Source organism: Nanorana parkeri, unplaced genomic scaffold, assembly GCF_000935625.1.
Source record: "Nanorana parkeri isolate BGI_ZX_2015 unplaced genomic scaffold, ASM93562v1 scaffold383, whole genome shotgun sequence".
Lineage (NCBI taxonomy): Eukaryota > Metazoa > Chordata > Amphibia > Anura > Dicroglossidae > Nanorana > Nanorana parkeri.
In genome coordinates, this window is record NW_017306651.1 from 889,049 (window position 1) to 914,730 (window position 25,682).

The 25,682-nt window shown below is 39.6% G+C and overlaps 1 protein-coding gene across 1 annotated transcript in view; it reads right to left on the reverse strand.

Annotated features, from left to right (window-relative positions):
- Positions 1–25,682, reverse strand: part of SNTG2 (syntrophin gamma 2) — a 381,958-nt gene that overhangs the window by 136,490 nt on the left and 219,786 nt on the right. Inside the window, exon 7 of the mRNA XM_018559229.1 lies at positions 25,402–25,443. Within this exon, the coding sequence (XP_018414731.1) occupies positions 25,402–25,443 (42 nt within the window). The remainder of the gene's footprint in view (positions 1–25,401; positions 25,444–25,682) is intronic.

Sequence of the window (25,682 nt, forward strand, 5' to 3'; positions counted from 1 at the left end):
TCTTTCAAAAACTGAGCTCTTGATATTTCCTCCTGCCCGTGCACCTTCCCCCAACTTTTCCCTTGAGATTGTTAACACAACTATCCATCCCTCCCTCCATGCCAAAGTGCTAGGTGTCATCCTTGACTCAGACCTCACCTTTCTGCCCCACATCCAATCTTGGCAGGAATATACCCCAGTATTTGTAGCCACACATTTAACACAGTCAACCTAATTAAATCACCATGGAATGTGTCAAAGCAGATATTGATCGTTCAAAACTGATTAGAGTGCAATTTTATTTAAATAATCCCATCCCTCGGTGGAGGAAGTCTGCGTATATGTTAATCCATCAATTTACATGGCTGAAGGTGTGAACTGTAGCCAAATGGCCAGGGTAGAGATATTAAAATGATATTATATGTAAAAGATACATTCCTAAACAGGGGTGGGGGCTTTCAGAAGCAATGCTGGGGTTTGTTCCTGACACTCATTAAAACTGAAGAAGTGGCTTGGTTAAGCTGCAAAATGTATTCAAGATTGTAGGTTAATACTGGATTGACCTGCTTGTAAGGGAGCTAGGTTTTTTTGCAGATAGCAGTGTTCTTAGAGAATACTGACTTTTTGTCAGGGGTAGGCATATTTCATGTGTAGTTGCACAAGGATCTGTGTGGTCTTTGAGTCCATTGACCATGTTTTATATACCACAATGCAGACGTGTTTTGGGCCTAAAGATTAATTGGGGCTTCCATTTGCTTATTTAAGACCCCCACTAGACCTCCAAATTGACCTCACTTGTGTAATATCTAAGCCCCTGCAACAGCTTGCTTGCTGGAGATGGAACCTGTCCAATTTCGGGTGATGTCATCAGAAGAAAGTCAGGCCTGCCTGCCAGAACTGATACAATCTCTGGAATTCAGGATACAGGCTCTGAAATTGTTGGACACGCACTGCTGTAACTGGGGACTCAGCAGAGGTAGAAAAGGTAATCTGGGAATACATGTCACAAATGGACACACACTGATTCATTTTACTGTACTGGGGTCTTAGAGTAAGGTCACAGTATACAAGGTTAGTAATACTGTACATATATCTATAGCCCAAACCTTTCTTTTTAGTTTTGTATAGCGTATGGAAAGATTACAGTCCCTTTCAGTTCCTTTATTGCTGTCTGTGTCCTCATTAAAAGATTTTGCCTCACCCCCCATTCTGCGTATGTCATAATGTTCTGTTCTGGTGACAAAGGTCTGTTATACTGTTTCAGTATATAAATAATCTCTATGAAAGGGCATAGGTAAAATTCATTGGATACCTTAACATAATTTTGATACCTTCTCTGTGTTGCACCTGGCAGTGTCAACTGGGACAATACTATAACTGATCTTGAAGTGTCTGTCTGGTTTTTACTGATATCAGAGGCTCCATTAGAGAGATTCCCCCATAAATGTCTCTCCTGCTGACAACTTCAAGAAAGTGAGGGGGACTCTCAACAACAAACACAGATGAAAATATACATGGCCTTCTTTAGAAGAATAAGGGTAGGCCAAAACCAATATCATCTTTTTATTTCTGCCTGTGTTCCTGTTGCAGATTGTTACTAACTTCCTGTTTTACAGAGCACCAGAAAGCAGTAGAAACCAACATTCACCATCCTGTCCAACACTGTCGCTCACAATTGGTATGGAAAGATTAGCTGCACACAGTGGCACCCTGTAAATCCTAAATCAAAGAAATAGCCAAGCCTCCTTCATCACTTAGTATTAGAACGCTATGTCAGCATAGTCAATACACTATTGGGGATCAGTGCTGTGGATAGGAGTTGCTAGGGAAGAGCAGCAGTGTGGGAATAGCATTAAAGGAGAACTATGAGGTGAGTGCTTTTCACTCATCCTCATAGTTCTAGCCGGCCTGTGACAATAAAACTGTCACAGGTCGGCTCAGTAGATCGGGAAGTGAGCGAACACATACCGGCGTTCGCTCACTTCTTGATCCTGTCATGGCTCTCTGCCATGACATGGGAGGGACTGGATTCCCCCCTCCCCGCTCCGATCAGCCAACGCTGACTGGCGGAACGGACGGGGAGGGCGCGGGTACAGCTGGCTCTGCCTCTAGGTAGGCAGAGCTAGCTGTCACTCACGCAGCTGGGCGGATCCAGACATAATTTTCGGGATCCGCTTCAGCTGTGGCGTCTCAGTATACCGCAAGCTCTAGCTCACGGTATACTGAGCTTAGGGTGATGGGAGGACGCTAGTTTGTGTCCTCCCGTTACCCTAAGGAGAACTATGGGGAAAAGCCCTAACCCCATAGTTCTCCTTTAAAGCTTAATTCCAGGAGAATCAAATATTGTCTCAATACAAGAGACATGTTAATTCTTACTTGAATTTTGGTGTGCTTTGTGTATTTCTTTCAGATCTGTGCAATAATAAAGTATAAAACTTAGGAGCTTCATGAAATAAAGACCACTCACTGCTGCTCTCTCTACTTGTGCAGGGTGACTGGTCTTGTATCTGCACCCCTCCTGTAGTTTTCTGCATTCAGCCTGGTGGGACTTTTGAATGCCTCCCATAGCCATGCTCTCTGCATGTGGATCCCAGTGAAGGCGACAACTTTTACAAGGTAATTTACTTTGTAAAGGCATTTGAAAGTGACTTTATATTGAATGTCTACTAAGAATACTAAGAATATATTTAAATTACTTTTTCTGCGTTAAATACACTCAGTGGCTCGCCAGCATATTTCAACACCAACTGACCTTTTTTTTTTTTTAGAAAATAAGATTATAGAGCTTCGGGTTAAATTCTAAGCTCTGTCACCTCCCCAGCCAGCAAGGCTCCTATGCACAATTACTCTATATTCTTAATGCATAATTACATGTTTTAAATGAGTTTTTCGCTTAGGAGATATAACCTGATTTCTTAGCCTTGGGAAGACTGTGTTAGGCATATAGGGTTATTATCAGATAGCTGGCCAGGTTGACCACAAGCTCTGAAGGCAATACATCTTCTCACAGATCAGGGGAAGAAAGGAAGATATGTGATTAGCCACAGCATGATCTCCTGTTAATCTGATAGTCAACTCTTTTATGGAGACTTTAAAGGATCAGAGGTAATGATACAGTACTGGATCTGTGTTATATTTACATGCACAATGATTTTCTGTGTTTGCTGCCTTAACAACCTTCCTAGAAGCCCCCTCCTCCTCCTGGGCCCCTTAGCAGTTGTGTAGACTGCTATGGCTGTAGCTATGTCACTACGCCGTCATCTCATAATTCATAAAATATACATATAGAATGTGTCATCTGACATTGAAATGATGCAATACATTTTTTGATGGATTTCACATAGACTTCAATATAACATGGTAAAAATAATGATACCCCAGTGGAGCATGCATCCCAATGTCTTTTATCCATTGTTAATATTTGTGTTAATTATTAAATACTATCCTATCACCTGCACTTCCATACAGCATGCGTACCTATTTATTTGTGCTTGAAGTGATTACACGGATGGCGCCGTGTCATGATGCAATAATTTGCAGAAATCACCAGCACTCAAATGTATGCGTGAAGTATGAACGCTTTTATTCACTCGTCACTTGTGTCATCAAGCCAACATTTCGGGGCCACGCAGGGTCCCTTCCACAATATGGAAGTGGCATAGTGGTCACTATGTCGCCCTGAGGAAGGGACTCTGCATGGCTTTGAAATGTTGGCTGGTTGATACAAGTGACGAGTGAATAAAAGCGTTCATACATCACACATACATTTGAGTGCCGGTGATTTCTGCTATTGATTGCATTATTAAATACTGACATATTCTGTAGTGCTGTACAGGGAACTATTCCCAACAGTCTCTGCTGCTGAGGAGCTTACACTTTTATCCTCATTACATCCATATACACTATTTTTTATACAAGTTTATAGCTGTGATTCATTCTGCAGTGCTGTAAAGAGAACAATGGACATTCACATCGGTCTCTACACCCGAGGAGCTAACACTTTAATGTAATTATTAAAGTCAGGCACGCCATTTTCATACATTATATAAATCTAACAAAACCCACATCTCCGTAGAGCCATTCACATTTCCATCTCCCCAAGAGCTTGCATTTCACTGTCTCCAAGTATTAAAATGAACAATAGTGTTATTATATTTAAAAAAGCTCTGATATATTCTGCTGTCCCATGTGAACATGGAATAATTTACATCAATCACTGTATCAGAGGAGCTTACTCTCCATGCTACAAGTCCATACCACAATTACACACTGCTTTATATGCTAATTTAAATACATCTGACCCGCAACAGCAATGGTCAAAGAACACTGAACCATTTAACTCAGTATTTGCCTTCCAAATGCATTCCTGCCAGGATTACACATTATTACAATTATATATTTATATAGCTCAGATATAGTTCACAGCGCTGTACAGAGAACACAGGACCATTCGAGCAGTCTTGACTTGACAAGGGATTTTATTCTAATATCGCTACTTCTTTCCTACATGCTTTATCTAACATTATTATTTATTATAATTTAGTGCTCCTACACAATCATGCATGCATAAAGGTTTTTAAAGTGATTTCTTTTTTTTTTGCTGACTCTGTACTGTCTTAAAAAAATGTCCTCACTCTCGTCTCAGAAAAAAAACACAATGTAAAATAAAATATCTCTAAAGCAAGGGGAAAACCATTATTAGACAGCTGTCACCAAAACAAATGTGCCCATTGGAAGATTTCCTCTCACCTTCTGTTCCTGTGACAACTCAAAATTCGTATTTGTTTCTGACAGGAGACAATGGTCACCAGGCCAAACAGAGAAGGGAAATCTCCACAACAGGTACAAAGTCAGCTGACAGAGGTTTTGATACTTCCCAAATCTATCTGTTTCTGTGAGTTGTTTAACCCCTTCATGACTGAGCTTGCTTTTAGTTTCTGTTTGTTAATGACAGACGCACTTTTTACATTTTTGCTGTGTGATTCTTCCACATCAGTAATATACTTTCTTACAAAGTGCACCCACACATATTATATATTGTTTTTTAGAGGGCAGATAGGGCAATATATTTATATCACATATTTGTACCTAACGCCTCACTTAGGACAAAAGAAATATAAAAAAAGAGGAACAAACGTAAAGAAAACACCTTTTCCCCAGTTTTGATGAGTAGAAATTTTTTTTTACAAAAAAATAAATACATTCATTTATTTGTCCTTTATTTGCAAAAACCTCACATCCCTAGGATTTTAGAAATGTTTCTGTACTACTCGGCCTAACACTGAAACCTAACATTTTCATCTTTTTTTCTCTAAAAGCTAAAGCTAAAAGTGGTCACCTGGCATACAATGTCACTGTCACTAAGTGTCAGCGACATACTTTGAACATCGCTCTTATGAGGGGGTAAACACATTTTTTTAACCCCTTAGGGTGAAAACAAATCTTATTTTTATTAAGGGGTTAATTTTTATATAAATATATAAATTATTATTATTAAAAAAACCTTAGTGACACTGATACTGCAGCATTTCAGGATCCGCTGTCACTAAAGGTTTTCTGATCGTTACAACGATCAGAAAACTGAAACATTCTTTCAGGAATATATACATTATGTTTCTATTCTTGAAAGTAAAAAAAAAAAAGCCGGAATACGATACGATTCCCCGATCTAAACCAGCTGTCAGGGTGCTGGCAAGAGCTGCAAATGCGGCTCTGCTCTCACTCTCAGACACACCATTCGTGAAAGGGATCGGGTGTCTGAAAAAAGTTAACTCTTTCATTAATGGATGCCTCTATACCAAGGCATCCATTAATGAATAGTAACCACTGATCCTCAGCGGTTACCAGCCTTGTAAAGCAACAAAAAACTCGTCACGTACAGTGTACGTGATGAGTCATTTGGGCACTTTGTGGAGGGACGTACAGTGTACGTCTCCCGTCACAAAGGGGTTAAGGGACCCAAGATTAAAAGAGAATTGGGTTATACTGCTGCCTGCAGTAGAATATGAACAGTGGTAAACACAAAAAACAGTGATCAGCCTGGTATAGCCCCTACCACTCCAAGCATGCTTCAGTTTTGTAGAAAAGCAGTAGTATGAGTAAGATCATAAACACAGAGGGGTGGGACCTGTGGTTCTTAATGAACTTTAAGAAAAAGATTTTATGGTAAGTACAGAAATTCTATTTATTTTGTTGTTTATTAAGGGACACAGGATTCAGAGACAATTAGGATGTCCAAAAGCAGTCCAACTGAGGGGTTAGAAATACTAACAAGCCCACATAACAAAAACAACAAAAACAATTTGAAGCAGCCTGCAGCTCCAACAGCTGCCTACAGGTCTGATCCCTGAAGCATCAGATGAGGCCTATATTTAGAGGCCAGGCAGCATTGTTGTAGATCTAGTAAGCAGATACCCAATACTGAAAAGTCCAAGAGACACTCACAGATCTAGTAGAGTGAGCTTTAACAGCAAAAAGTGGAACCCGATCCTTAAAATAAACTTAAGAAATGATCTCTCTGAGCCACTGAGAAATGGTCTAGTGAGAAGTTGGTTCCCCTTTATGGGGACCATAAAGAAAAACAAAAAGAGAGCTATTCTTTCTGATGGAAGTCATGACTGAGAGGTAAACTCACACAATATAAATGACATCAGGCAGTGAACAGGAAATTCCTTCTAATGTACTGAAACTGGAAAGAGAGACCGAAATACAATGCCCTGGTAGAGGCGAAAGGCTCAAACCACTTTAGGATGCAAGGAGGTTCTAGGCCTCAACGCTACTTTATCTTTTTGTGAGGCCAGAAATTGTTCTCTACAGGACAATGCTGGCAGCTCAAATGCATGCCTTGTAGATGTGATGGCAACAAGGAATGCAACCTTGTGAGTGAGAGAGGAAAATAGACTATCCCTAATATATTCAAAAGATCGTCTCTGAAGAGCCAACATAACCAGATTCAGATCCCACTGAGTAATAGATGCTTGCACAGGATGAGCTACATTAGAGACACCCTTTACAAAAGTCTTAGTTAATGGATGGAAGGCCAGTTGTCTTTAAAATAAGATCTCACAGGCCGAGATTTGTCCTTTGATGGCCCTCAAGGCCAAATGATGATCCAGGTACTGATTGCAAAAAGTTCAGGTTCTTCCCACAGAGAATTTCCAGGGGTGAAACTTTCATTGTTTACACCAAATGAAATAAGCCTTCCATGTTCAATAGTAGACCTTACCAGAGGTAGACTTCCTAGATTCTAATAATGTGGGATTACTGAATTAGAGTGGCCCCTGCCTCTCCAGACCTGAGCTTCAACAGCCATGCTATTAAAGCCAGCGTCTGTGAAGCAAGGTGGTACACGGGTCCTTGGGATAGACAATATAAGGAAGAGCCAAGGGAATGTCTGCTAGCAGTTTGACCAGGTTGGAGTACCATATCCACCCAGGCCAGTTAGCAGCTATGAGTATCAGAATCTCTTCCATCTCAATCCAGTGTAGTAGATGAAGAAGGCATTTCAGAGGAGGAAAGGAGAAGGATCAGGCTTTACTGATCCTATGGAGCCACCAAAGCATCCACTGCTTCCCCCAAAGGATCCCCGTATCCAGAGACATAACTGTTCAGTTTTTTGTTGAATCTGGAAGTCAGGAGGTCCACATCCAGGGTCCCGCCACCTTTGACAAGGGTCCTGAAATATTTTCGGGTCTAGGGACCATCCCCCCAAATCCAGGTGTTGCTTGTTGATGTAGTCTACATGCCAGTTGTCCATGTCTGGAATGTGAATGGCAGACAAGGCTGGAACATAAAGTTCTGTCCAGAGTAGAATCCTTTCTACCCTTCCTTCCCCAGCAGGATTTCTGGTTCTTCCCTCATAGTGTATGTATGCCACTATTGTAGCATTGTCAGAATACATTGGATGACTCTCCATTTGGGGTGTCCACCATTGCAGGGACAACCAAATTGCTTGCATCTCTAGAATGTTGATCAGGAGATGAGATTCCTCCAGTGACCAAGTCCCCTGCACTAACAAGGTGTCCAGAACTCATCCCCAGTCCCTCACGCTGGCATCCATTATTCAATTGGATCGTCCAAGGCAGCAAGAGGAAGGATTTCCATTAACTCCAGAGCTGAATTCCTGAACCACCGGGGCAGACATAATCTGGTCTTTGGTGACAGGCGTGCCATCTTGTTTAGAACCTGATTTGTTCTATGATTACAGTATGCTGTGTTGAAGAGGGTGGGAGTAGAACTGAGCAAATGTAACTGTCTCAAAGGAGGCTACTATCAAGAATCTTAGGCAAAATTGAAGAGGTGTACTGAAGAGACTGGCAACAGGGAGTCAAAGATTTCCTTGAGAAAAAAAAAACACTTTGGCTTAAGCTGTATCCAAGATAATGACCAGATACTTCAAGGGATGTTACATTTCATATGCTGACTTCTGCAGATTCAGGATCCAGATGAACCTTTTTAAGGTCTGGACTCTCAAAATTACATGGTGAGAATTTGCGCTGACTGGTACCTCAACAGGAAGTCATCCAAATATCCTATGATGTTAATGCCCTGGGAGCAAAGTAAGGCTAACCCAGGTGCTAAATCCTTGGTAAACACTCGGGGTGCTGAGGACAGACCATGTGATAGGGCCACAAACTGACAGTGCTTGATGACCACAGCAAGCCCTTCATATTCACTGATGGGAAGCTAATTCTGGAAATAAGACAGGCATTATCAACTAACCTGTCTATGCAAAAAAGGTGGGGATGTTGGCATGAACCCCAAGTACTCTAAAAATGAAGGGTCAGAAAGGAAAATAGCTGTATCATTTAACATAGGTTTAGTCCTTTCCCCTAAAGTTTGGCAAGCTAGCATCATGGCCATGGCAAGTTGCAAAGTAACAACATGGATTTGGAAAGGGTTTCCAACATTTGTGCAATGAAGCCGGAGGCTCCTGATGTGAAAGAGGGACTCTGATGTACAATATGATATGTGTTGTTATACTTTGCCATGCATACTTTGCCATGCCAGAATCCTATCAATCAGATGTAAGACAGAATATTATGTGTACAGTTTAACCAGCAAATTAATTTTAGTAACTACTCTAATTGCATTCAACAAGTAAAAGCAGCCGTATCAAAATGAATATAACCTGGCAAAACATTTTTTTTAAATTTTCAATTTTGCATAGAATGGGGAGGGTTTGGGACCTCGGTCAATTGTATTGCTCTCGGTCCCCATTTGGGAGATTTTTTTTGGTAGCATAAACGTTTATTGAAGAAAGATAAGAAATGCAATGACAGAAACAGTACATTTATGTCAATAGGCTGGATGACAATAAATTGGAAAACATATGGTACTTTAGTTATGCAGACTCAATAGCATATCAACCATCAACTGTATCTAGAACAGAAGATAAGTTACATTGTCATTGGGTATTTGGGAGATTTCTTCACTACTTCCTGTATTTTTGACATGTGTCAGGCAGAACAGGAAGTGGGGGAACATCTTTCCACTTCCTGTGTAATTGAGAGGTGTCAGACAGTAAAGGATGTAAGGGATGATGGAGGGAATGGAGAGACAGATAACAATAAAAACACATAATCAAGAAAAGTGAGACGGTTTTAAAACCTCTGTTAGGATCCTATAGCTGTCTATTGCCTAGTGGGTGAGACTTACCCTCATTTTCTGGCCAAATGACACACGTCAAACAAAGCAGAAAAATAAGAGAAATCTACACTTTAGAGAGTGACAACATTTAAAATCTGACATAAAATTCTAACTCTTCTCCAGTCTGTCCAAAACGGTTAAAAACAGTTTCGCCTGTAGTTGGCCTTTACGACCTTTCTCATATTAAGGGAAAAAAAACAAATAACACATGGAAAATGTACTTGTTTTGTATATATGTATCTAGATTTGTATCTATCTATCTATCTATCTATCTATCTATCTATCTATCTATCTATCTATCTATCTATCTATCTATCTATCGTGGGATAAGACATTGAAGGGCTGTGGCTATTTGAATTCTCACCTCTAACTCACAGGCTTATCAGTCAGCACCTGACCACACCTAATCCTGCCCACTGCCTCCTAGATTGGTAGTGCTGTATTTACTGCTGAAGTTTTTCCACTGTAAGCTGCAGTGTCTAGGAGGGGGAGTATGTGAGGGACAAGGGATGGAGGATTTGGCTCTCTCAGGGGAAGTAAAGGACATTTTTAGTTTACTATATGGGGCTTGTGTGTCACATAGTGACTGGGTTTGGGATGTGTTTACACTGTCACACAGAAGCCTTTAGATGTACTTTAATTAATTGCGCCTGGCCATGAAGACCCAAATTAGCATGGAGTTTAAGGAGTTAGGATGCTTTAAATAAACTCACTGATCATAATACTGAATCATATTTTTTACTGGCGCAAGGTTCCTGCCACTCAGTTAATCAGTACGTTTCAAATAGGCTTTTCCTGAATGGTCACACTACTTAAGCACTGTATGTTTCCATGCTAATTACTATGTTAATAAGGCCTTCAGACTGCATTTAATTATCAAAATTGAACATGAATCATCAGCTAATCAGAGGGAATCATATCTCAGTGCTTCTGAATATGTAGACTAACCAATATAGTTTGACTGTTTAATTAAAATGTTCAAACAGGAAGTACTTTGGTGTTTTGTAAGATTATTAAAGGGAATGTGAATGGGAAGTGATTGTGTATATATTTTTTCTTTATTTATTATGGCCAGGACTAAAAAGTAACATAAAAGAAAACCCTTAGTAACATTAATATTAAAATTATATATAACTATTTGTATTTTCAAATGCACCCAGCAGGGGGAGCTGTCTGTTTCCTTTTCACATGCTTTCTCCTTTCCTCCTACTAAAAATACATTTTCATTCAAATGTTCATTTGATCAAGGTAATAGTCACCCAAATAATTTAGTACATACAAATATTCAAAACAGTAAAGCCTATTTTCAAACATTTTCATCCAAGATTCATACAACTTCCATCCAATATTCCCATGTTTTCTAATTGCATTCAACTGGAAAAAATGTGAATCCTGGGTGAAGTTTGTGTGAAAGCATTTATAAATAGACTGCTATGTTATTAATATTATTTAATACAATATAATGTGTGTTCAGTGTTCTTTCAATAATAACTGTAATGTCTTCCTTATATTGTAAAGCGCTGCGCAAACTGTTAGCGCTATATAAATCCTGTATAATAATAATATATATACATGAATGTAGTTATAATCTAGGATCTTGACGTTAATAAAAAAAAGTGTCTGTTTTATATATGATATAATATGATTATATTGTAAGGTATGTATGTGCACAGTTCCTCCAATACCAAAAGTCTGTGGAAAATATGTATTTTAATGAAAGGCAAAATATAGCTCAACTCACTGTGATTCATAGAAAGATCCCAGATATCAAGCAATTGAGCTGCAAGTTTGAAAATGACTTGCTAAACTATTGCTAGACTTGCCAAGCTTCACAATTTTGTTGCACAATTACAGTAAGTCTGCATTGCAAGTCTCAAGATCAACGTGCTTTGCAAAAGTACTGTACACTTGCAGAGCTCTTGCTAAAACCTGCAGGACTCTTGCTGTAGACTTGCCAAGCAAATTTGCTACAATTTCAAAAAGTGTCAACTAGAACTTGTGCTGCAAGTGTTCTGCAAGTCTACTACCTGCCAGGAATGTGTGCAGCAAGTTAACAATAATTACAATTTAACCCTGCCACAAGTTTGTGGCAAGTTATCTTTGCTATCTGGGATGTAGGAGTGTCACTAAACAAAACTTGCCCAATGATAATGGACCTTTTTTAACAGCATTTCAAAGTCTATATGATTACATTCCTGACATATTGCAATATGCAGCAATAATGTAGCATTTCAAAACAAATGTTGTATCCTTTTTAATTCAAAAGCACACCTTGTGCATTAGTAAAGTGAATTTGACCTAGTGCCTAGGCGGAGATCATGACATCAGGCTGCTGCAGGCAGGCGGAAGAATTCCCTCAATTTTCTCTCCCCCAGATGTAGCATTGCAGCAAGACACAAATTTAAAGGCAGTAAAAGGGTGCCAAAATCATGTCATGTCTAAGTCCCCATTCACACCTTTGCATTCAGTGAATGATCTCAAAATGCATGCTTTGATGCACATTCACAAACGCATCAAAAATGTGCAATGCACCTGCAGTGGAATTATTTGTTAATGGTACCCTAAACGCGGCCGGGAAAATTCAGATTTTCCCTCGTGTGTGGGCACGTGTTAATACGTACACAAACACGCAGCTGGGAAAATGCTGTATGCCTGTAGCAGAATCTGCTACATGAGCAACTTTCCCGCGTCTGTAGCACATGAAAAATGCACATGACACATGTTCCCGGTATGCCAAGGTGTTAACGGGGACTTAGCCAACATCTCAGTCCAGGAACTAGATATTGACCCTGGATAATGCCTGATCAAAGAAAGTTTCATCCTTCTGGAATGACAAGTAGATGAACGCATTGCCAGGAAAAGTGCCCTGATTCCTGAGGGGTAATAAATACCTCTAAGTGATACACTTAATCATTATTTAACATAAAAAATTATTGATGCACAGAGACTGGAAGATAAATAGACTTTCCAAGTAACTTTCATCTGCAATTCATTTTTTTATTGCATTCATTCAAAGGTGCTGATTTCACTGTCTAGTATTCAGGTATGTATGTCCTCTTGTACCTACAAAATGTATATGAAATAGTATAAAAAATGACAACAAAAAGCATGAAAAAATATTTTTTTTAAATCACATTAACAACAAAAAGAATACTTGTAAAATGCATGATAATTTACCTTAAACATACTTAAGTAAATATTTCAGGCTGACAAAAGAGAAACCAGAAAAAAGAGGGATTAAAAAACTATTTGTATGCTTTTCCCAAGCATAAGCATTTGATGTTTTTAGTAAAAGGAGTTATATGGTGACCTGACATTACAATAAAGTTATGATTAAAACATCAGACCTTCTTATGTGTACTATTTTAAAATGCACTCAGACCTGAGGTCAGCACTGACAAGAAGGACCGGTATGATCCGTCACATCAAAAGAAATGCAGAAATTCCTGTTGGCTTCTAATAAAATATTATACAGTGGCTTTCCTTAGAAGTAATGAAAGATTATAATTTAAAATAAATATGCTTCAACTAAAAGTCAAGGTACAGTGTTAACATGAATAAAAGGGATGATTGAAAAACACAGTTGGATTTTCAATTTGTATTGAACTTAAAAATGAAGAGCCCATTCACGCTAAACATAGGGGTCTATTCACGAAGCAGCCGAAGGATCTAGCCGTAGCTTCGGCCGATGCTTCGGCACCAGGACCCCTTAGGTTCAGTAGAACCGAAGGGCTGCTGTACGGGCTATTCACAATAGCCCGTACAGCTCCCGAACTTAGCCGAGCGGCTCAGTCGAGCCGAAGGCATATGCCTCGACTCGGCTGAGCCGTGCTGAAAGCCGAAGCGTGCTGAGCCTGGCTGAAGCTGGCAGCCTGCTACTGACAGCTGGGCAGAGCCAGCCGTGATTTTACGGCTGGCTTCGGTCACTTGCAGAGAGATCAGCGTCCCTGGTTACCAGCTAACCAGGGACACTGATCTCCAGACAGCAAACTCAGCCCAGCCGGGAGAATAGAAAAAAAGCTGTGTCAGAATAGAAAAAATATATATATATTTTTGCCCATAGGAATGCATTGCTAGATTCCTATCGGCTATTTCAATTTGCAACACTCAAGCGGCAGCCATATTGAGTGGGGCACGTGAGATTAATAACGTGCTGGATTAGTGTGATCCTAGTTCATTTTATTACTTCATTGCTGTGCTGTATGTGTATAGGCCAATGTAGTTGGATCTGTATGTGCGTTATAATTAATCGAAATTAATCGATTAAAAATGTTTTTGATTAATCAAACACGAAAATTTTAATCAGTAACAGCCCTAAATGTTTCCAATGCAAACTTTAAGTAATTTGTGTACCCACATAAATGTACAAGTACAAGTCAAAGTTTGCTTGTTGAAATTATATCACATTAGTGCAACTTTTATGTTAAGTAATGATAAAGCTTAACGTGAATGTATGCATTTAACTTTAGGAGAGCTTTACTCACCTTTCAAACATACTGTACATTCCGATGCACACAGAGATTTAAAAAAAAAAAAAAAACAGTTTGAGCTAATTGTTATCAAGATACGATTAAGTGGGGTTGGCGAGAGCACAAATTAGCACAATGGGAGCTTTGTACAGCTTTGCAATTGCTAAACGTTCAAGTGACATTGCATTCACGCACGTGAGCATTTGATGCTTGCGCAGTAGATCCATATTTTTGGGGAATGCCTTCCATTGCGGGACTTTTGGAAATCATTGAGAACTGTATGCCAGAAATAACAGCCATTGATCTGGGAGGTGATCCACCAACTTATCTTCACATAAACTCTCTTTCCATCAACAAATACAAACATTCACTAGTTATCCACCTCTTGAATGCTGTTAGGGCTTGTATTTCAGCCCCATGGAAGCAGACCACACCACTATCAAGGAGACAGTGGCTCTCCAGAATCATGAGGAGAGCTTTAGACAAACTTGGTTCTACTGGGTGGTCTTTCAATACTCCATGAATTATCGATTTTTCCTGTGATACCTTGCCATCTCCTCCCCCTTCTTTTGCCCAGTATTCCTGGATGTATGCTATTACTCCCTCCCCCCGCTATGCATACCATCTCTCTTCACAAGGACCTACACTTCCTCCCAGGCTTTCATTTATTCCCACCTCTGTTATACCCGTTTCCCCTTTCCTTCCCCACCCTTTCTCTTCATCCCTGTAAAATCCTTCCTATTTCCCATTAGATTTTTTTTCTTCTCTCTGTTCCTCTTCCCACAATTTTCCTTTATTTATTACCAGGCTCTCTCTCTCTCACTAGTGACACCAGTGGGCCAAAATCTCTCCCTCCCTTTTCCAACTGTGATCCATTACATATCTAGTTTCATTCTGGCATATAAACATACTATCTATTCCCAAAAAAACTGGATATCCTACCTTAATGAAACATAATACAATTGTTCCTTACTACATTTGTGCTGAGTAACATACATTTGCTTGGTCTTATCTTCATACTCAAGTTGTACACTTATGATATCTGACCTGGATTTTTAGTCTTCTGTAGTTTGCATTTTTTGTACCCTCTCCCTCCTCTTGGGCCCTTTTAAAAAAAAAATCAAATTAAAAAAGTCTTGGTATCACTGGATAGTTGGTGCACTGAAAGCTACCATAGGTATGTTTAGGCTTCTTTTGGCAACTACACCTTATAACTACAGGTGAAACTTGAATAATTAGAATATCGTGCAAAAGTAATTGCAGTAATTTCTGCAAAAGGGGCCCAAACCAAGTACTGAGTACATATGCATGCTTGTACTTTTCAGAGGTCCGATATTGTTCTATGTACAATCCTTGTTTTATTGATTGCCTGTAATATTCTCATTTTTTGAGGTTGTGGATTTGGGGTTCTTGGGGTTTTCATGTGCTGTAAGCCATAATCATCACAATTGTGACAAATCACGGCTTGAACTATCTTGCTTTGCATGTAATGAGTCTATCTCATATATTAGTTTCACCTTTTAAGTTGCATTAGTGAAATAAATGAACTTTGCACGATATTCTAATTATTCGAGTTTCACCTGTAGTAGCAGATTTTTCATAGGTACTAATGCTTTTTGTATGCCAGTAAGTTAGCTCATAGATGAGCTCTTCTTCCTTTGGTGCCTACTTTGATTATAAAACTTTTACTATTCATTACCAAAATTTACAAAACTTTCATTATTGTCTAGACATTTCTAGTATGTTCAAGCCCTGGGAATTAGGTATCTCACATTTAGAGAAGCTCATCTAATTAATGTTTCCAAATTTAGGAATCAGTCAACAGGCAACCATTATTTTTCAATCATTCAGAAATGTGGCAGACAAATACTGCCTGGTTGGGCAAAAATGGATAATGATGAATTGTTGGCTCTGGCATTAATGGACAAATAAACAATATATTACATTTTCTAATTTGCAGTGTGTTGAAAATATCATACCCCCACTATATCATGTTCTTTATTAAATAGCTTATGATTTGTAAAAACGTTTACATGTGCATTTTTAGATTGTAAGAACTCAGGGGCCGGGCCCTCCTTACAATCTTGTCTTGATTTGTATTGTGATTGTAATGTCTTCCCTGTATTGTAAAGCGCTGCACAAACTGTTGTCGCTATATAAATCCTGTATAATAATAATAATTACAATGTGCATCTCCTAACAATATTAAAACCTCTTTTGCCAGTTTGTGCAAATTATGAAATTTTGTTATAGGTGGACATTTAGGTAAAATCCATTATAAGCAAAAATACTGTATGAGAGATTAGTCTTGAGGTTAGTTTTGACTGCAATGAAAGAAGGTACAATTATGGGCTAAAATAAGTCAATTATAGGCCACCACTGTCTGCACTGTCTTTATTGTTCCTCTGAAACTTTGAAATCGCCCACTGATCCCCTGATATATTTTATTTCACTCAACAAAGCACAGCAGTTTCACTCTTTCAAATTATCAATACCACTGCACCAAAGCTGAACTCTGCTTTAAAACTAAATACTTTAAGAGTTTTATGGAGTAGTGGATGTCACCCAGGAGGCAAGATTCAATTTAAGCTTCCATTAAAGGTTAAAAGATGTATATATTGCACATTACTACTGCAGAGTGAATTGAAAGATCGAATACACTGTAGGCTAACTATTAGGTTTATATTTAAAAATGTATCTTGCAGTTAACCCTTGTATATTAAAATGATTCTAAAAGTAGAGGTTGATGAAAAGTTCCATTTTATTCAAAGCCATGAAGCACAACCCTTGCCTAAAGGAAAACTTTTAGCTGTTTACATAAGATTAAAATTAATACTTTCTGCTGGTTATGCAGATTAGCTGGTCTGCTAAAATAGACCAACAAAATAATTGTTCCCTGCAGTCACCCTGATTGGAAGTTACCCTGTCGCTGGGATAACAATCAGGCAGAAGCACCCTCTAAAAGATTACTAATACTATGACAATTTCAAACTTTGCTTTGCTTAAGAACTAAGGCTGCTACTGCAATCCAACTCTTCTAGGTTTATTGGTGTGTTCTCCTCTGAATATTGTGGTTCCCCCCACAGGTTGCTATTTCACTTTTGATATTTTAATTTGATGGGTTGCCTCTTTGACTTGTATTGAGGCTTGTGGGTAGAAGGGGCAGAGTCAAGTTCAGCTTTCACTGTAAATGAAAACGAAAATGAGATTTGCACACAGAATCAGCTGACTATTTCTCTAGAACCACCTTTTTAGCATGAGTTTCATTGAAGGTAACCTCTGCTTGTGCATTTGTTTCATCATCAACCTCGCTTGTGGATCAGTGTCTGCAAATCCCTCCACTTTTTTCTGTTCACTCAATGAAACAAATTGAAAATGCTAACCACAACATACAAATCCATTCACAACTCTGCCCTGAGCCACATCCACCACCTCATCTCAAAATATCCTTGTCAGGGACGTTCTCAGCAGCAGCGTCTGGGCCGCAGATCCCGGCCCCTCCTCCAGCTCAGACGTCGCGCTCCCAGGGCCGCCGAGTGTAGCTCCGCCCACGGACGCCGGCTCCCTCGTTAAAAGCGAGGGATATTCAATTGCTCGGTGTTCAGTCAATGGAGACTGTACGTTGAGCAATTGCTTTCCTACCCGCCTACTGAACTGCCTCAGCTGCTGGTTGCTAGCCTGAACCTTCACAGGAGTGAAGGAGCCTGATCCCCATTGCTTACCTCCTCTCAGGATTCTGGCAAGACTGCACTACTAAGAGACATCTCAAAACCGCAAGTAACAGGGACACAGGCACTGTGATTACTGTGCAGCTTGACAGTATCGCCATCTGCTGGTCCAAACCTGTATTACAACCTCCTATGCAAACTGCTTATAACAGGACTCACATTGTATATATGTGCACATACCTCCAGGCTATTTAATACAGTTGTTCATCATATAGATTGTGCTGAGCTATACTTAACCCTCACGTGTGTATACAATATTGATTACCTTGTATGCTGGAATACACTGGTAATTCCTTTTTTGTTTCAGTGGTATATGATGTTTGTGGGAGCTGCGCCCCCTCACCACACCTAAGAGGGTTATAGCAGTGTCCCCAGCCTGAACCACTTCCTTATCAGAGTGGGCTGTGCCCTGAGATCCCTAATTGAACTCCATAAGAAGGGGGTAGAGTATTACAATCCTCCAACCACGCTACACCCCTCCTAAAATCTGTTGATCTCTATCTTCCTCATCGTCCCCTCTCATGCTCACCCCCAGGACTTCTCTAGAACCTCTCCCGTCCAATCTCTGTGGCTATCTCCTACTCGGGTCGCCTTTAGGGAATCCCTGAAAACTCATCTCTTTAGAGAAACCTATGCTGCCTCTACCTAAAAGCTAAACTTTTGCTCAATCAACTTATCTCCTCACAGCTGTGACCTTTTGTATCACTTACCGCTCCCATTTAGATTGTAAGCTCTCACGAGCAGGGCCTTTCTAACCATCTTGTCTTGAATTGTATTGTAACTGTATTGTCTCTCTTTATTTTTGCTGCACAAACTGTTGACACTATAAAAAATCTTGTATAATAATAATAATCTTCATCTGCCTATAAATGTTATACACACTTTATTTACTAAAGTGTTCAGAAAAACTATGGGCAATCCATTCTTTATATTGCATATACTGTATGTTTCCCCATGCTGATCTTAGTTTTTCCCTCTATCCTGCTTTTATACTGGAGCCCACATGGGCATTCCAATATTTGACTATGTTAATAGTGTTATAATCTAAATAAGATCCAACATAAAATTCTTTACTCTCGGTTTGTGGAATTTCTACTTTCCACCAGCACTAAGTTCCCCCCTGAAGACATTATGCAAGTACTAGAAGAGTAGGGAAGAATGGCTGAAGTTGGAGTCCACAGTGAAAGGGTTCCTGAGCCTCAGTGTGATTGCATTTGAAGCTACAATGAGATAGTGGCACAGTGGACTATACAGCTCATTCAGTAGGTAACTTATAGGAGAAGTTTTGGGAGAGTACAATGTACTCTTCCCAATACGTAGAGCCTGCTGGTGTCACATGCCAGCCCTATATTCTGAGGGCTGAGTGTTCACAAACCACTCATCACTCAGCTCATGGTCTTCTCCCTGCAGAGGGTGGTGACTTCCAATCACTCACTGCAGGGATACCCCTCTCTATTCCTCCAGTGCTCATTAGTGGGAAAGACAGGGGAGGGGGCGAGTACAGCTTCCTTTGGCTCTAGAGAGGCAGAGACAGTTGTCAATAAGGCAGTGGGGTAGATCTTGACAATATTGTTGGGATCATTCCCAGATGGAATGTAGCTCTGTTCTGTCAGTACATACAGTAACATGCAGTAGCCTGCTAGATGACCATGTTGGGTCCCAGGAATACATTAGTAAATGTACTCCTGTGACCCAAAAGAGGACTAAAGCCAGAAAAAGGTTTGGCTTTATTTTTTTATTTTTTATCTATTTCCTTTTATTTGAAAGGATTGATATCTAATAAAGAAATGGTAATACCTGCAGTGGAAACTCCTGTAAAGTGTCAGTGACCTGTAAAAACCATCATAGACATACATACTATGTTTCCTACAATCAAAATGTGTATATAGCTGTAACAGTAACATGAAGATGGCTCTTTGTTGAACTTGGGTTTTGTGTCAATGCTGTATATTGTACATCAAAAACATTGCGTGATTAACACAAACTGATACTTAGAATACATTCCCTGCAAATGGGTGTAAAAGCTATGTGTGCACATTGTGAACATTACATTTATCAGAGTTTGACTGTACTCTGCAAACCTGCAGCATTTCCCTACACTGTCACTATTAATTTTTGGTGCCAAAAAGAATTCTAACTGCCAAGGAGTATTTCCTTGCACAAGAGGAAGTGGGAGTCAAAGCCTTTATTTATTGTTTTAGATAGAATGTGGAGGGATAGATACTTGATCAGGTTTGAATTGCTGGATCGCTTGCTTCTGGTGCAGTCCTAGTTGGATGTCCCATCTTGTGTAAAGGATTTCCCTCTTGAGCTCTCTAGATATAAAGGGCCATGGCTTGTCTCACTTCTCAGTAGGGCTAGATAGGAAAGATCAAAGCTTGTTGTGTTTTGGCTAGAATAGGGTTTTTTAGCTTTGCATAAACTACGGGACTAAATTGTTTCTTGTGTATCAAGGGGTTTCTATATTAGGGCATGAGAAGAGCTGGACTGTATAAGAAGGTTTAACCTGGGAGGATTGCAGACGTGTTAGCATGCTGCAATTTGTATCTGTGTTGGTTATATTTCCAGTCACTTCCTGTATAGAGTGTCACCAGTCACCAGGACAGGTGGCAAGGGGAAATCTCTTCTCTTTTTAAATAGGGTCAGGAACAGTTTAAAATGTCAGTTACTTTCTGTGTCCCATTAGGGAGATTTCCTTTTACTTCATGTCCCAGAGACACAAAAGAAAGTCAGAGGAAACGTCTCTAAAGTGGAAGGAATCCTCTCTCAGATAGTTGTCTCTGAATTGATTATACCAAAGGAACAGTCTTCCCTCTATTTTTGCTGTTCTAGTGACAGCTATAACATTTTGGATTTCTTGTCACTTTATGTTTTGGTGACAATAGTCACCGGACAAACAAAGAGGGCGAATCTCTTCAGGATAAAATTCAAGTGCAACTGAAGCCAAAACTTCATATTTTTAGCTTTGGATAGCGTGGAGAGGGATTAGAACATCTGTCAGGATTTTTATTGCTGTCTGTGCCCCCTGTTAACAAGATTCACCCTTTCTATTCGTCCAGTTGACCATAATCTGTGAAAGGAAAAGAAAATCCCAAATTCTGGGTTGTCATCAGAACAGGTATAAATAGGAAATCTTCCAATGGAGTCACTAATTCTATTGACCCTGCCAACGAGATTTCCCTCTCTTTGGAGGGATTTCCTCTTACTTCCAATTGATGTTATCGAACAGGAAGTGAAGGGAGATCTCCCCAATGACACACAGATGCAAAAAAAGTTGACAGGATTCATAACCCTCCCTTACACCATCCAAAGCTAAAAAGGGCTTTGGTTGGAGTTTTACTTTATTGAGGATCAGACAAAGGTTTTATTTCCTTCCGTACTTTATACAAAGCTTTAAAAAAGTATAAACTTTACGTTTATATGTTAATCCAACCAGGATACAGGAAAGTCAAATTACAAAAATAATGTTTGTTGAATTCTGTAGCTTATATGTTATGTATGCTGCATTCATACTGATTAACTTAGTTGACAATGGAATAACACTTTAAATAGTGCAAAGTGCTTGAAATTTTTGTAAATATAAGCAGACCCAAGTTCAAGAAAATGAGACTGAGAGCAATCATATCATTTTATGGAAATAGTCTATACAAATAAAGCAGAGATAAAAGCACGAGCCACATGAATAAGGAGTGCAAGGAACATAAAAGCTAACTTTTATAAACCATTTACTGCCAGAATTAACATCTGTTGTTTCTTTTACCAAATGCATGTTCAGTAATACCACCTCATTAACTTCTTTAAGGGTCGTAAAAAGGTCAAACTAACTTTATTTCTAAGGGAGGTGATTGCCAGTTACATCATTAGCCAGCAGAAAATGTGCCCTATTGAATTTGTTGGAGAGAGAGAGACCCAAGAAGTAAAGATGCTCTCCAGTCATATCCAAAAAATAAAGTTTATGCAAACCCCAACAATGCACTTCTCTTATTTGCTCCCTTTTGGTCTATTATATTCGGCTCCATCCAAATTTTGCACAAAACTAAACTACATCAGACGTGTGACTGTTCTCTGGCCAATCAGATGGATTTTTTGGGCTGTTGGGGGTTGCATTTCAGGCATGGTGACTTTGTTCCAAAACAAAAATTCAGAGGTGGCAACTCTGCAGTCCATTGAGTGAGTGTTGTCACTCTAGGACAGGATGTGTGTTACTAGCGAAAAATAAAGGAAAAAAGCCAGAGACCAAAGAAAAAATAAAACTTCAAAGAAAATTAATGCAGCCTCCACATCTGAGAAATGCTAAGCTAGAATATATTATATTTTGTTTTTAGGTTTAGGTACATACCGTATTCTAAAATGCATAAAAAGAAAACAACCTACCCTTGCCAAGGCTTCTCCCCACATAAGGAACTCATCCACTCACCCAATCACCACCGCTGTCCCTTCTACACTTTTCTGGTCCATGTTGACTCTTCCCAGTAACCAATGTAGTGTTTCTACCCTCCTTAGTGAGTAGTAGTGGGCACACCTCCCGGCACTGAGAATTTCTTCTTTCAGGGAGAGGATGGTAAGGCAAGAAGAGTGGTCCATCCAAATTTAGCATCATTTAGTGTTTTGTTTTTTAGTGTTTTGTTTTAGTATATATAGGGGTCTATTCACTAAGCGACGTGACGCTGTTCGGCTATTCACTTCAGGCTGGTACGACTGATTTCAGCCGTATACCGGGTAGCTTCACATGGCTTCGGGTCGGCCGAACATGCTCAGCATGCTAGTTTACTATTGGCTATTGCAAATTGAAATAGCCAATAGGAATCTAGCAATGCATTCCTATGGGCACATTTTTATTAATTTTTTTTCTATTCTGACATGGCTCCGTGTTAGAATAAAGAAAAAAAAAGAAACAGCAGTGTTTCTCTCCTGGCCGGCTGGGAGCGGGAGACTCCCGGAGCGCCCGGGAGAGTTTGCTGTCTGGAGATCAGTGTCCCTGGTTAAGATCTGGAGATCAGTGTCCCTGGGTAAAATCACAGATGGCTCCGCCCAGCTGTCAGAAGCAGGCTGTCGGCCGGCCAATGGCCGGCCGCTCGACTAGCCTCGGCTTTAAGCGCGGCTCAGCCAAGCCGAGGCATATGCCTTCGGCTCAACTGAGCCGCTAGGCTAAGTTCGCGAGCTGTACGGGCTATTGTGAATCAATCATGGTAAAAGTGGTCCAAGTATTTTATGGTGAACACTGTTAATTACTGCAAATTACAATAATGAGGGATCCCTGCAAATATTTGTAAAAGTTCATTTTGTTTGAATAATGGCAGAAAGGAATGTCCTTAATATTTTTTTTTTTCTGTTCCACTAGATGGAGGAGCTGGGGAGCATAGAATATAAGCTTCATCTAGTAGAGATAATGCAGCATGACATCACAATACATTCACAAGTGCAATTTTGCAAAGAGCCCCCCTCATTATATATAGAATGTCCTTCTGGATTCCCACTGTGTTTTATTTGTTTGTATATGCCACAGACTGGGGCAGGGTCATGATGATCTGGCCACAGAGGAAGTGACTTGAATGATGTTGGCCATCATGTATAAAGAAAGAAGTTTGGTGAGTATAGACGCAAAATCTACTTTTAAATTTTATCATTTAACAGGCTTTTTTTGTTAATTTGTTATTTTTGTGACACTAAACTCAGGAGTTAAACCTTAAAAATACATTCACGTACCTTAACTATTATCATAAATTTGTGTATCACTCAGCTGTAAATCCTCACATTTTCACATTTTCTCCGAATTGGTGCTGACACTGTCCTTCCTTCTGGAGGGTGGCCACTTTTGTTCCCCATGGTTCCTGTGTGTGTTGTAAAGTAGCCACTGCTCCAAGCTCACCCCCGTGATGGACTAGAATCTCACCTTTAGTTTACTAATGTGTATTGATATTGTAGTCCATCACAGGAGTGAGCTTGCAGCGGTGACTACTTTACAACACACGCAGGGACCATGGGGAACAAAAGTAGCCACCCTCCAGAAGGAAGGACAGTGTCAGCACCAATTCAGAGATGATTTGAGGATCTACAGCCGAGCGATACACAAATAAGATACATTTTTGTTATAAGTTAATGTACTTGAATATATTTGTAAGGTTTAACTCCTGAGTTTAGTGTCACTTTAACTGGAGTACTGCTTTAAAATCCTTAAAGGAGAACTATGAGGTGAGTGCTTTTCACTCACCTCATAGTTCTTGCCGACCTGTGACAATGAGACTGTCACAGGTCGGCTCAGTAGATCGGGAGGTGAGCGAACATATACCGGCGTTCGCTCACTTCTCGATCCTGTCACGGCTCTCTGCCGTGACAGGAGAGGGGCTGGATTCTCCCCGCTCCGATCCGCCAGCACTGACTGGCGGAACGGACGGGGGAGGGAGCGGGTACAGCTGGCTCTGCCTCTAGATAGGCAGAGCCAGCTGTCACTCACGCAGCTGGGCGGATCTCGACATCAATGTCGGGATCCGCTCCGGCTGCGTCGTCTCAGTATACCACGAGCTGTAGCTCACGGTATAGTGAGCTTAGGGTAACGGGAGGACGTTAGTTTGTGTCCTCCCGTTACCCTAAGGAGAACTATGGGGAAAAGCCCTGACCCCATAGTTCTCCTTTAATTGTACTGAAATAAAATTGAATATGCAATATCACATCACTCATGAACATGTCTCTAGTAAACACACAAGCACTCCTAGACACCATTGATTTGGAAAGTCACTTAGTGGGAAGCCTAAATAAATTGTAGTTATTTATTTACATATTAGTAGAATATTGTACCATTTCAGCCATTGAATAATGCAATAGGTTTAGAGCTTTAGTCATAGCCTTTATTTGCAGATTTCAGTTTTTAAATACCTCAATAACACATCTAAATTTTGATCTCTTATCTCTTACAATAGCCATTACCGCTATAGTGTGATGGTAAACACCCTGAAAGCATGCATCCTAAATAACTTAGGTTAGTCAATAAAGGGTATCACTTAAACTTTAAAGTTTATATGTAAACATATAGATTTAGATATTTTAGGGTATGTGTAGATTCAATGCTATACAAAGTCATCAAAGCAAGAACAGTTTTCGCCCCCTCCCCATCTTTCAAATACTGAAATAGGTATCTTTTCACTGACCCTATAAGAGAGCAGCATTCAGTTCTATGTGAAAGTAGAAAAGGCTTCTATCCCCAACCGACATCTAATATATATGGGCTCCTGACTCCCAGAGCCTTGTGCAGCTACACAGTATGCAAAAATGCTATCTCCAATTTTGAGTGCATTATACTACTGCTTGAGAAGTGTGGTTGACCATTAAATCAGCGCATGGTATGTAATAAACTGTAAAGTGTATTATTATTATTATTATTTGTATTATTATTATATAAATTTGAAAAGATTATAATAATACACATATGTGGAAAATATAGAATCATAACTGAAAAGAAATAAAGAAAATACAACAGGAAATTTTAAAAAATGAGCATCGATAAATGCAACACAATTGAATTAAAACAGTGAAGAAAAAAAACCATGCACACAGATTAGTTCAAAATACTTACAACTTACCACTTCTTCATGAGTTGCACTCTCAACATTTATCCCATTCACCTGCAATTAGAGAGACGTTTCTGTATAATAATTGTACTTTATAAATGTAGGTTTTTTATTTTTCATTGACAAAGTCGCTGCAACATCAGAGTAATTTTATAAACAGTTTGAAGTTAGTGATTTGAAGATCAATGCAGTGAACAGATAATAAACAAGCTGAAAATTAGAAACCATCAACAGAAAAATGTAGTGAATTTTGGTCACATAGAACTTATTCTCCATTCACATGTTTTTGCCCA